This window comes from Labeo rohita, chromosome 25, assembly GCF_022985175.1.
Source record: "Labeo rohita strain BAU-BD-2019 chromosome 25, IGBB_LRoh.1.0, whole genome shotgun sequence".
Classification (NCBI taxonomy): Eukaryota; Metazoa; Chordata; class Actinopteri; order Cypriniformes; family Cyprinidae; genus Labeo; species Labeo rohita.
In genome coordinates this window covers 8144986-8158780 of record NC_066893.1, presented here as the reverse complement: position 1 = coordinate 8158780, position 13795 = coordinate 8144986, and the positions used below count along the sequence as shown (strand labels likewise).

The following is a 13795-nucleotide window of genomic DNA, read 5'->3' as shown; positions in this document are numbered from 1 at the left end:
AGGCAAAATTGATAGTGCCCAGGTCTAGGATCTGACACTGAGACGCGTTCGCTCCTATTTGTTGATTACTATTGATTTTCTTTGATACTTCATTTAAAAATCAATAGTTGGAAGAGAGAAAAACAGGCATGCTTTACACATACTTTAACATACTATTGTACACTAGAGAAGCCTTCAGTTTTGGCAGCGTGGTGGCAACCAATTAGGAGAAAAGCTCTTAACAGGTGAAAGTGGGGGGGCTAACAGATCGATTCTCACTTTTTCCTCCCCAATCACAGAGAGTGGCCATAAATTAAGCTCATCAGTGTTGCCGTGCGGACAGCCGGGATGCACATCGCCTCCGCTCTCCATCTCCTTGTCACTCATAAAGCTCTCACAAGCAGCAACACCAGCCTTTAGCCACATGGAGGGAGAAAAAGAGAGAGACGGAGATAGAAGAAAGAGAGAGGAGACTGTGATCGCTTCACCTTGAGTTCATGCGTGCCCGCAGCTTCTTGGCCTTTTTCCGAGCTTTCTGCCTCTCTTCTCCCTCTTTCGCATTGTCGGAGGGCACGCTGCTGTCAGTCACGATGTCTACGATGTACTTTTTTAAAGACAGGTGTTCCTGTCGAGAAAAAAAAAAAAAAAAAGACAAAAGAAAATGTAATTATGGTAATGTTGCTTTCTAGAGCAGATTTGACAAGTGTGTTTTCAAACAATGTAGGGGGTAATATGTAACAAATAACAGGTTTTAAAAAGTTTACTTATGTGATGTCACATGTTACTTATAAAAATGTTCTAAAATTCAACAACTGAAATTATGAAACATTCTTTATATGTACTTGTGACACAAAAAAAAAAATTATATATATATTTTTTTCTGGGTCCATCTTACAAAGTCCTCAAAATTTTGCTCTGAAAATAAAAATCATTAATAACAAAAACCATCTCATAACATTAAAAACTGGCCAGACCAAAGACAAAAGTTTTAAAAACAAAAATATTTTTATAAATTAAATTTAAAATAAATTAAAAATGTAAATTAAATAAATAAATAAATAAATAAAAGCAATTAGTTAAGTTGATGCTGCAGTTTTAACATTTCGGTGCTAAGCTGATGATGAAAAAATAAAAAATAAATTAAAAAAAAAAAGTAAAGTGAATGCATTCATTGTCCTTCAGAATAAACAATGCGTCATTTTTAAGAGTAATGCAATAATGTAACGCGTTATTTATAAAAGCTAATATCCCATTTGTGTTATTTTAGTACACACTAATTTCTATAGTATATTAATATTTTGACACTAAATTTGTTATGCATTTTTGTCACTCTTATTATTTTTATATTAGTCATATTTTTATATAGCTTAAATATTTTTTTTTATTTAACCTTGGTTAATAATTTTAGTACCTAAACTTTTTATTATTTCAGTTACACCAGTCAAAAGTTTTTGAACAGTAAGATTTTTTTTTATGTTTTTACAGTACAGAAAAAAACTGTAGAATTTTAAAATATTTTTACTATTTAAAATTTGTATTTTAAAATATAATTTATTCCTGTGATTTCAAAGCTGTTTTTTAGCATCATTACTCCAGTCACATGATCTTTCAGAAACCATTCTAATATTCTGATTTGCTGCTAAAAAAAATTATTAATAACTTGAAAACAGCAGAGTAGAATTTTTTTAGGTTTCTTTGATGAATAGAAAGTTCAGAAGAACAGCATTGATCTGAAATAGCAATCATTTGTAACAATATAAATGTATTTATCATCACTTTTAATCAATTTAAAGCATCCTTGCTAAATAAAAGTATTAATTTCTATAATTCTTTCCCAATAAATAAATAAATAAAGCTTTTGAATGGTATGTTACAAAAGTATGTCACAAAATCTTTTTATTTCAGAGAAATTCTGATCTTTTAATTTTCCTATTCATCAAAGAATACTGAAAAAATGTACTCAACTGTTTAAAATATTGATAATAATAATAATAGAATATTAGAATGATTTCTGAAGGATCATGTGACGCTGAAGACTGGAGTAATGATGCTGAAAATTTAGCTTTGACCACAGAAATAAATTATATTTTGAAATATATTCAAATAGAAAACAGTTATTTTAAATAGTAAAAATATATCACAATATTACTGCTTTTGCTGTATTTTGGATCAAATAAATGCAGGCGGGAAATCATTTTTAGATCAAATCTGAGTTTGAACTGATGCAAACAAGTGTGAGAAAGGCACTTCACGAGAAAGGCATTAGTGTTGAAGACAAGTATTAAACTAATGAAATTAGGATGAGATGGAGTAAAAGCTTCCTTTAACCAGACTATATTCTACTAAAAAAGCACATTTGATTCTTCACAGCTCCACAGAGAAACCTCTCAGTTCAAAGCCATGCGCATCCAGAAAAGTCCCTGTACAGGACAATAGAATGATGACACACATGGGTGTGTCAGAACAGAGCGACAAGAGAGGAGATCAAACAAACCGCCAGTTTCAGTTCCACCTAGCACATGTCCAAAGGCCGGGCTACAACTCCCACACTAAGATGTAAAGCGGAGCGTCTTTATTGAAAGACCAGGTGTTAAGCTCTTTGTGTGGCATGTAGAGTCCTCCCGGCCCAAGCATTGTGCGCCGCAATTACGAAGGCATCTCTTCCACTCGCTGCTGGCATTAAGGCGGCGGAAGTGCTGAGGGGGGAGAGAGGTATAGCTTTCCGTCTCTTTCTGATGATGCCGATATTTCCATGGGAAGAAAGACGGATGTAACTCAATTTCGGACGACGTGATGCATGTGCCAGAAAGCAATTATCCAATTATCCTGTCATCCGGCACCTCGGAGGATGGGAGCAGCGGGTGAGATAGATAAGAGTTCCCACTCTGAGTCGATACCTCAGAGGCTGCATGTTAACGCAGGTTGGGGGCCAAAAAACGACTAGGTTGATTTTGGAGATCTAGTACAACTTCAGAAACGTGGGTACGTGCAATAAATGAGGCGACTATATGTCCTCGTTCCACATGCAAGTCACATTTACAAATGAGGACCAGACAAATTAACATATTTTTGATAAAATCCGGGAGCTTTTTGACCCTGCATCAACAGCAACATAACCGACACATTCAAGACCAAGAGAGGCAGTAAGAACATCGTTAAAATAGTCCATGTGACATCAGTGGTTCAATCGTAACATTATGAAGTTACGAAAATCCTTTTTGTGTACACAGAAAACTAAAAATAACGTCTTTATTCAACAATTTCTTCTCTTCCAGATGTTGACGCATCTGTGGCGACTGACTTGGAAGAGAAGAAATTGCTGAATAAATTTATGGTTGAACCACCGATGTCACATGGACTAGAGGTGCATGATTCTGGATAAATCGAGAATCACAAGTTTTTTGTTTCAAATAGAGATCACAATTCTGAAGTAAGCAAAATATGTTATTTACTAAAGGCTGTGACAAAATAATAATTGCTGCAGTCTATTCAGAAAAGTTTAATTAATTTAAATGAATTATTGAATTAGTTTATTATTTTGAATGAATGATCCAATGACTCACTCATAAATACTTCACTTGTTTCATTACTGAATAACTCAGCATTTTTGAATGAATCTCTTAAATGAATGATTCAATGACTCATAAATACTTCACTCGTTTCTTTACTAAACGAATTGGCATTTCTGAACGAATCTCTTGAATGATTCAACGACTCTTAAATACTCCACTCGTTTCATTACTGAATGAACCAGCGTTCCTTAATGAACCTCTTGAACAAATGATTCAACAACTCATTCTTAAATACGCCACTCGTTTAATTACCGAATGAATCCATGTTTTTAACAAGTCTCTTGAACAAGCAACTCACTCACTCGCAAACACTTCACTTGTTTTGTTACTGAATTAATCTGCGTTTTGAATTAAGCTCTTGAATGAATGATTCAACGACTCACTCATAAATACTTTGCTTGTTTCGTTACCAAATGAATCAGCGTTTTTGAATGAATCTCTTGAATGAATGATTCAGTGACTCATAAATACTTTGTAAAACAATACATAAATTGTTTCTTCATAAAATGAATTGACGTTTCTGAACGAATCTCTTGAATGAATGATTCAACGACTCTCTCTTAAATACTCCACTTGTTTCGTTATCTAATCCGCGTTTTTGAACAAGTCTCTTGAACGAGCAACTCAATCACTCACTTGGAAACATTTCACTTCTTTCGTTATCCAAATGAATCCATGTTTTGAATGAATCTCTTGAATGAATGATTCAATGACTCACTTGTAAACACTTCACTTGTTTCGTTACCAAATGAATACGCATTTTTAAACGATTCTATGACTCATTCTTAAATACTCCACTTGTTTTGTTACCGAATGAATCTGCGTTTTTTGAACGAATCTCTTGAATGAATGATTCAATGACTCACTTGTAAACACTTCACTTATTTCATTACCGAATTAATCTGCGTTTTTGAACGAACCTCTTGAATGAACGATTCAATGACTCACTTGTAAACACTTCACCTGTTTCATTACCGAATGAATCCTTTTAACGAATGATTCAATGATTCACTCATAAACACTACACTTGTTTCGTTACCGAATAAATCTGCGGTTTTTTTTGAACAAATCTCTTGAACGAATGATTCAACAACTCACTCTTAAATACTTCACTCGTTTCGTTACCAAATGAATCCGCGTTTTTGAACAAGTCTCTTGAACGAGCAACTCAGTCACTCACTTGCAAACATTTCACTTCTTTCGTTATCCAAATGAATCCGTGTTTTGAATGAATCTCTTGAACAAATGATTCAATGACTCACTCGTAAACACTTCACTTGTTTTGTTACCAAATGAATCCGTATTTTTGAATGATTCAATGACTCATTCATAAATACTCCACTTGTTTTGTTACTGAATGAATCTGCGTTTTTTTTAACGAATCTCTTGAATGAATGATTCAATGTCTCACTTGTAAACACTTCACTTATTTCGTTACCGAATGAATCTGCGTTTTTTAACAAACCTCTTGAATGAACGATTCAATGTCTCACTTGTAAACACTTCACTTATTTCTTTACTGAATGAATCTGCGTTTTTGAACAAACCTCTTGAATTATCGATTTAATGACTCACTTGTAAATACTTCACTTGTTTTATTATCGAATTAATCCCTTTAACAAATGATTCAATGATTCACTCATAAACACTTCACTTGTTTCGTTACCAAATAAATCCGTGTTTCTGAACAAATCTCTTTAACAAACGATTCAATGACACGTAAACACTTCACTTGTTTCATTACTAAATAGATCAATGTTTTTGAACAAATCTCTTAAATGAATGATTCAATGACTCATTCATAAATACTTCATTTGTTTCATTAAGGAATGACAAATACATTTTTAAGTCACTTTTCACCACCTAGTGGAAAAACAATGTAATGAACATTGTACTAAACAAACGTTATTCAAAGCACCAATTTGAAGTGAAAATTACTTTCCAAAGACACAATAGACATCAGTGTTTATAATAGAAATATAATTTTAATAAACAGACGAATCATTGTCATTTAGAAATAAGATCATGTGGGTGTTTGAATTGAGACTGCACTCTTTTAATGATTATTAATGCAGCTAACATGGACTATTTTAACAATGTCCTTACTACCTTTCTGGGCCTAGAGCATGTCAACTGCACTGCTGTCTATGCAGGGTCAGAAAACTCTCGGATTTCATCAAAAATATCTTAATTTGTGTTCTGAAGACGAACAAAGGTCTTACGGGTTTGGAATGACATAAGGGTGAGTAACTAATGACAGAATTTGCAATAAACATTGTCTTTTGGTTTCTTCCAACAGCTCTTTAAGGCTGAACAATAACGAAGCGAACAATAACAAAGTTTTAACGACCACAGCCTCGAATGCTTGACACCTGTCCTTAATGAATTACTTTGAGACAAATGTGACAAATTACCTCACGGACCTCCGTCTGAAATCTGTACATTTGCATCATATAGTGTTTCAAGTGGACGAGTTATTATGTGTGTGCCGGACAGGGCTTCCACCCCGAGTCCCTCGGGAACAGGATTCGAGCCCTGCAGTCATAACCATTGCCTCCCTGTGGCCAGAGAGGCATCTGTTGAGTAATCTCTCTGAAAGGCGATCTAGCTCGCCTGCCGTTCACTTAATGGGATTGTTTCTGTAACACCTCAAAGACGTGCACCATCTTGAGATTATAAAGAGGGGCTTGGAGGAGAGGGGAGCACCACAAAAACAGATCTGGGAGGAGATCAGAACCGGAGCTAAGCTTGTAATGTGCAAGTGAACCGAGGAACGGTAAACCATTAGGGCAATAGTCAATCGCTTTGACGGTTTTCACAATTTGAAGAAAAAAAATCATGTCATAATGCCACTGCGCTGGATCTAAGTTGACAAACAAAACTTGATATAAACTTTTATGTAAATTGTGAACAGGGTTTCTGCAGTATTTTCAAGTTAATTTTAAGAATTATTAAGACCAAATAAAGTAAGTTTAAGGAATTGAAGGCAACAAAGGTACATCAGTTTGGTCTGTAAAATGTAAAAGTTTGAAAACACGACTTTTTAGAGACCTCTTTATTAAATATTATTTCATTTTACAAAAAAAGGTTAACACTTGAATAGCTCTGCTTACAAACACTACAATATGGAACATTTAGTTTTTAAATAGTTGTTTATTCTCAATATTTTGGTCTTATTTTGCAAATATTAGTGCAAAGACGCTTAAATCAAGATACATTTACTTGAGAAGAAATTATTTATATGTATATGTAAATGTGTGTATATATATATATATATAAGTTTTTTTTTTAAGTAAAAAAATCATGTTTTTTTATTATGTTTTTGTTGTTTTATTGTGCTAGCTTATTATTTATTGTGCTAAGTTATTTTACTTATATATATATTGTATATAATATTTATGCATATACTTTTTATTCTAATAATAGATTATTCAAATAAATGGTATACAATAAATATTTCCAAATAAATATACAAACTTTCAACAGCTGTCTTTATTAATTTTTTATTCATTTTACAAAAAAAAAGCTTAAGACTTTAAATTCCTCTGCTTACGAACACTAGAATATGGAAATATTTTTTTAAATTAATGTCTTGCATGAGAAGAATAATTACAGTATTTTTCTAGAATATTCAAATAAATAGAAAGAAAAAAAAAAAAAAAAAAAAAAAATCACATATACATATTTACAAATAAATAATTAAATTTAAAATTCAAATCTGTTGAAAGAAATATGTGAAGAGTTTATTCGGAAAAAACATTTTTGAAAATAAATTTTCAAAAATATTTATTATGATGTTATGTTGTTATTGTGTTAGTTGGTTGTATTTTTAACTAATTTTTACTTTTATACGTTGTTTAATACGTATGCATATACTTTTTATTCTAATAATAGAATAATATTCAAATAAATAATGTAAACTGCACAAACTTTCAACAAATCCCTTTATTATATTTTTATTAATTTTACAAAAAAATAAATAAATACAATAAAAATAATCTTGAATTCCTCTGCTTACAAACACTAGAATATGGAAATATTTTTTAAATAGTTGTTTATTCTTAATATTTTGGTTTTGCTTTTTCAGTGCAAAAATTACATTTTTAATGTAATATTAAGAATATTAAAAATTTAATGTAATATTAAAATAAAAATAAATATAAAGAAAAAAAATCTAATTAAAATATATAAATAAATATTCAAAGAAATTGTATAAATTATTATTTTATTTTAATTAATTAATTACAAATAAATACATTAGAAATTCAGATCTGTTGGAAGATATATGAGAAAAGTTTATATGCAAAAGTACATAATCTTTTATACATTTTCAAAAATGTTCTTATAATGATAATAAATGTTATCCTGTTTTTAATCATACACACATATATATATATATATATTATATATATTTTAAGGATGTTCAGATATTTGTATTATAACAAGACAAAAATACTGAGAAATACTGCATGCAATATTTAACATGAATTTAAGACTTTCTGCTCCAATTTAAAACCTTTTAACACCTTGATATGTGGATGAGCGAATTAAAGACCTTTTTAAGACTAGCAAAAACTGTAAAGTACTTTTTTATATTTAGATTATTTAAACAACTCAGGTCTGTCCTTCTTCGGAAGTTTACGAGAATGTTTTGCCAGGTAGAAATAGTCAGAATGCTTTGATGAATATTAGGACATGGAAAAAACCCAAACTCCACGTATAAGCTATATTAATAGTGATGCTTTCCTTAGAACGACATAAAAAATGTATGCTATACAAAGCGGACAATGTGGCATATGACGACCTATCAAATTCATGGATGGACAGGTGATGGACAGGTGTCCACTTGCACACGGTGATAATAGGAGGCGTGCGATTGGGATATAAAAAGTGAGAGAGAGCAGCCCGTGGGCTTGAGCACCCAAAAAAAACCACAGCGTTTTCTGTGGGGCGTAATGAGAGAGCACTCAAAACATCACACCTCCGCCGCTGCTCAGGGGCCGTGATGAAGCTCTCACTGTCACATTGATACACGTCCCCATCCTCCACTCTTTTGTGTGACACAAAAGAGCCGGCAAAAGATGGCTTTCCCCCAATGTGAAACAGACAGCTGTTTGTCATTCAGGTACAATGTAAAGACAGGAGGTATAAGGTAACCAACCAACAACTCACACAAAAAAAACATGACTTGCGCATCCCCCTAAACTCAAACTTTAGACGTGTCATTTGACATGATGTTTTTGTTGCGAAGAAAAAAAGTTCAGAGGACGACAAACCAACTTTGTTTTGTTAATTATACCACTCATGGAAAGGACTGGTTAATGTACAAATATACCAATATAGAAAAACAACAATAGCATAACATTTTAAATGTAATATTTAAATGTCCTTTTTTTGTTTTTTATTTTATGATGTCATAAAAATATTTATACGTTTTACAATTACAAATTATAATAAAATATTGACAATTAAAAACCTAAAGTGGGTATGTTTAATACATAAAATGTGTGTACATACTTTTTATTTGAATAATATTCTAGAAAAACATAATAGAAAAATTATATAGAATATAATAGGTTATATAATACATAAAATATATAAAATAGTAAATACACACAAACACACCCACAAAACACATTTTCTTATTCAAATAAAAAAAATATTTTAATATTTACAAATATTTAAAAAAAAAAAAAAACAATATTAAATATAATAAATACACATTTTAACAGAATTTTAGTCAAATAAATAATATATAATATAGAAATTTTAGAACTATATAACTTATGTTATAATTTTTTAGAACTATATAATTTGTGTTATATAAATAAATACATACATCTATTTTTTTCACATCTATATTCTAGAAATATATATATGTAATATAAAAATATATAAGTGCATATAATAAAATTACTTATATATACATACATACATACACACACACATATATATAAAATGACATTTATATAGATTATTAAACATTACAGAAAAAATACAAATATAAAGTGTAATATAATTATTATAGAAATATATGAATATATTAGTAAAATATAAAATATTTGTAAATGTTAAATAATTTATAGAATATTAGTCAAATAAATAGTACTATATAAAATTTAATATATATAATATAGCTATATATGTGTGTGTGTGTGTGTGTGTATAATTTTATTATATGCACATACACATTTTTTTTTAAATATTCTAGAAATATATTTTTTTAAATATTACAGAAAAAGGGATCATCTAAAAAAGACAAATCTAAAAAAAAATTATTATATAAAGATTTTTATTATTAGTAGTAGTATTATTAATAATTGTATATAAAGATATGAATATTTTAACAAAATATAAAATATTTGTAAATATTAAATACACATATTCACAAATATTATTCAAATAAATAGCAGAAAAATATAATATAAATAATTTCCAAATATTAAATATAAAGAAAATTATATATATAGATTAAATATATATATAACGTATATAAATGTCTAGATATAATTTCTTTATTATAATTTGTTTATAGAATATATTTACTTTTTATTTTAATAACAGAATATTATTCAAATAACTTGTATCAAATATATACAGATACACACACACACACACACACACACACACACACACACATACATACATATATATATATATATATACACACACACACACACACACACACACACATACATACATACACTACCGTTCAAAAGTTTGGGGTCAGTACATTTTTATTGTTTCTTTCTTTTTTTTCTTTTTTTTTAAAGAAATTAATACTTTTATTCACCAAGGATGTATTAAGTTAATAATTAAAAGTTTATTAAAAGTTAATAATAAATAAATTTACATTGTTATAAAATATTTATATTTTGAATAAACACTGTACTTTTTAAACTTGTTATTCATGAAATAATCAAAAAATATTTGGCAGCACAACTGTTGATATTATCCAACATTGATCATGCGGATTTATTATTAGAATATTAGAATGATTTCTGAAGGATCATGTGACACTTAAGACTGGAGTAACAGCTGATAAAAATTCAGCTTTTCATCACAGGAATAAATTCTATTTTAAAGTATGTTAAAATAAAAAACATTATTTTATATTGTAAAAACATTTTGCAATATTACTGGTTTTTTTTTGTTTTTTTTTAAATCAAATAAATGCAGCCTTGATGAGCATAAGAGACTTCTTTAAAGACTATTACAAGTCTTACTGACCCCAAACTTTTGAACGGTAGTGTATATATATATTTATAAAAAGTAAAACAAAATATATTAGTATTTATTAATACTAATTTATACATTTATTTTATAACGTTTATATACTACTTTTTAATGCCACCTAATGTATCGCTACACAACACAAAGTCTGTCCTTAAATGTGCTTCTCCCACATCAGCACTTGTGTGCCAACCACTAGACCATGACTCCAACAAGCTGTGTGATATTTCAGCTAGAAGAACTGAACATTCAGCTGTGTTTCTAGATCTGGCGTCAAAGGTTGAGGATAAATAAAACTCTTACGTGTCAAACACAAGGGGCCTAGAGCCGCGATATATCACATTAAACCAGAACGGATGACAACCAATAAAGGATAAAATAGAGTCCAAGAGGCAATCCAAGTGTCCCGCAGCCGCACTGATCCATCGCTGTTGATAATCGCTGTATTTTCAATTTAACTCCCAGTCTTTTAAATAGCGAAATATGACTAAATACGAGGACAGACGGAGCCTCTGGACCCGCTTCCACTGAAAAACTATGCTGTGACCTCTGCACGGTTCAGCCAACCATCTTAGTTTTAATTAAAAATCTTTCATAACGGCAAGAATTATGGAAGTGCCGACTGGAAAATAGTTGGCGGTTGCGTGAATGAAATACTGCGCGCCAAAATGAGCAAAGACATAAATAAGAAGCGCCGGGGCGTCCATGGCAAGACTATCCAAACAAATCCCACAGCCAGGTTTCCTTAAGATGTGAACGAATTACTAAAATTGCACATTTTGATGTACATTACTTAGAAACTTCCATAGATGAAGGAAATAAGCAACATGTTCTTTTCTAATAAGAACCAAGGACACGGTAATGAACTCTACGACAAATTTACAGTTCAGACACCACTAAGTTTCCAATTCTGCTCATTTCGCTGACTGTTACAGATTGCATTGTATAAGGGTCAATGACGTGTTACCTAAATTTGTCAGATTGTATTTTTTAAGTTAAAAATTGGTTTAAATGCATTAAAAAGATGACATGTATATGAAACACCTCTCTTATGTATGGACTCACTTTAACTTTTCAAAAAAAGATTAGTTATTTGTAATTTTCCTGTTATTCAAAGTGTCAAAATATCATGTGGTGCGACCGTCGTTTTAAAAACAGGCCTTTGAAATTACCCTACATTTCACCTAATATACTTTCTGCACTATTTGGCATGATTTCCATCATAATATACGAATAAACTTTGTCCGATGATTTCCATTTTATGAAATATCATGTGGTGCGACCATCAAGCACCTACCATTTTGGGACTTTGTGTGCTTGTAAATTTTAAAATATTATGTGGTGCGACCAAATATCATGTGGTGTTTATATACATAAAATAATTTACTTGCGTATCATTTGGAACAGATTTGTATGCAATTTGGGTCATTTCAGATGGTTTATGTTTAATCTTTGTACAATATGAAAAACACATGCAAAAATGAATTCAGAGCATATCATTTTAGTTTGGTAATTATGCATTTATTAGTAGTTTATTATGTATTAATAAGCCATAAGCCAGCAACCTTCCACTTCTCTAAACTGGCTCGTCGCAAAGACCTGCCCCCTCTTAGTTACTGTTGCTATGTCCGACAAACCATGGCACTTTTATACCACACATCATGCAGTGAACAATACATCACGGACCAAAGAGGACACTATCAATGCACTGACATACAAGACAGAGCTGGTTACTTTAAGTCTAAGTGTTTAAATTTTGTCATTTTTTAAAGAAATTCAAACAACAAATACTGTTTTGTGGCTCTTTAATGTATCCTGAAAGAACGCTGTAGCGTATTTCTTCATTGTGCTTCGTTATAGCACAAAATGAACATGAATGAACATCAGAAGGTATCTTTTGATGTGAACACACACCATTTTTTAAGTTCAAGTCCACCGACTTTATTCTACTCTCTTGTCTGGTTTGTGTTTACAGGAAATATAAGTCTGCTAACTACATTTAAGAAGGCAACTCTGAAATTAAAAGACAAAAATATGAGATCATTATTTACAAAAACTCAAAATAAATGGAAATACTTTGTTTCTAAACACTTGCATTATTGAGAACATCTAAAAAATGTTAAACATGTTAAGGAAATGAATTAATTTTAATATAAATCATGGTCGCACCACATGACATTTTTTAAGGCTATGGCCGATTTGAGATGAAAAAAAAAAAAAAAAAAAACACTAAAATCGCTTAAATCGCTTACATTTTAATGTGAATTAAAGTAGAACGAAAATATGAGATCATTATTTACAAAAACTCAAAATAGACGCAAATATTTTTTTTAAACACTTGAATTATTGAAACATCTAAAAAATGTTATGTTAAGGAAATTAATTATTTTTAATATAAATCATGGTTGCACCACATGACATTTTTACAGCTATGGCCAATTCATCGAGATGGAAAAAACACAAATCACTTTATTTCAAATTTTAATATGCATTTTTGTGTACACAACATCCTTAATGTTTGAACTATTACAACAGATATTAATATTTTTTGTATTTTAAAACCGGCCTGTCAAAAATCCTCATACGTCAATGACTCTAAATCACAGGTAAACAGCGGATTTACATAAAACAAATGAAAGTTGTTTAAAAACTAGTTCCATGTGAACTGTTAATTCAGTTAAATACATCAAACTCCACAGGCCTCATTAAGTCCGCCTGACGTGTGTGTCGTGCGGTCATGAGACATGGTGCGGCAACTCAAACGTGTGTTTATCACACTGTCAGGCAGAAAAATAGGTGGCCGCAGCCAAGGCTAATGATTTAGAGGTAGCAGTGGGGGTTTAAATATTACTTGCTGAAAAAAGGTTCGAATGAAGGAGGTCCAGGGGCCAAAGGTGCGACATATAGCACCAACAGTTGTCAACTGTACAAAAAAGCCCAGTGTGAAAGCCAATCTCATATTGCGGTGAGATCCCACATTTAACGAGCGCCGTTCAGAGGAAAGGCACTCT

The 13795-nt window shown here is 30.8% G+C and overlaps 1 protein-coding gene across 4 annotated transcripts in view; it reads right to left on the bottom strand.

Moving 5' to 3' along the window:
• scaper (S-phase cyclin A-associated protein in the ER) overlaps positions 1 to 13795 on the bottom strand; it is a 177972-nt gene that overhangs the window by 112951 nt on the left and 51226 nt on the right. For all 4 annotated transcript variants that reach the window (XM_051099424.1, XM_051099426.1, XM_051099425.1 and 1 more), the window contains one exon: positions 468 to 604. In XM_051099424.1, the coding sequence (XP_050955381.1) occupies positions 468 to 604 (137 nt within the window). The remainder of the gene's footprint in view (positions 1 to 467; positions 605 to 13795) is intronic.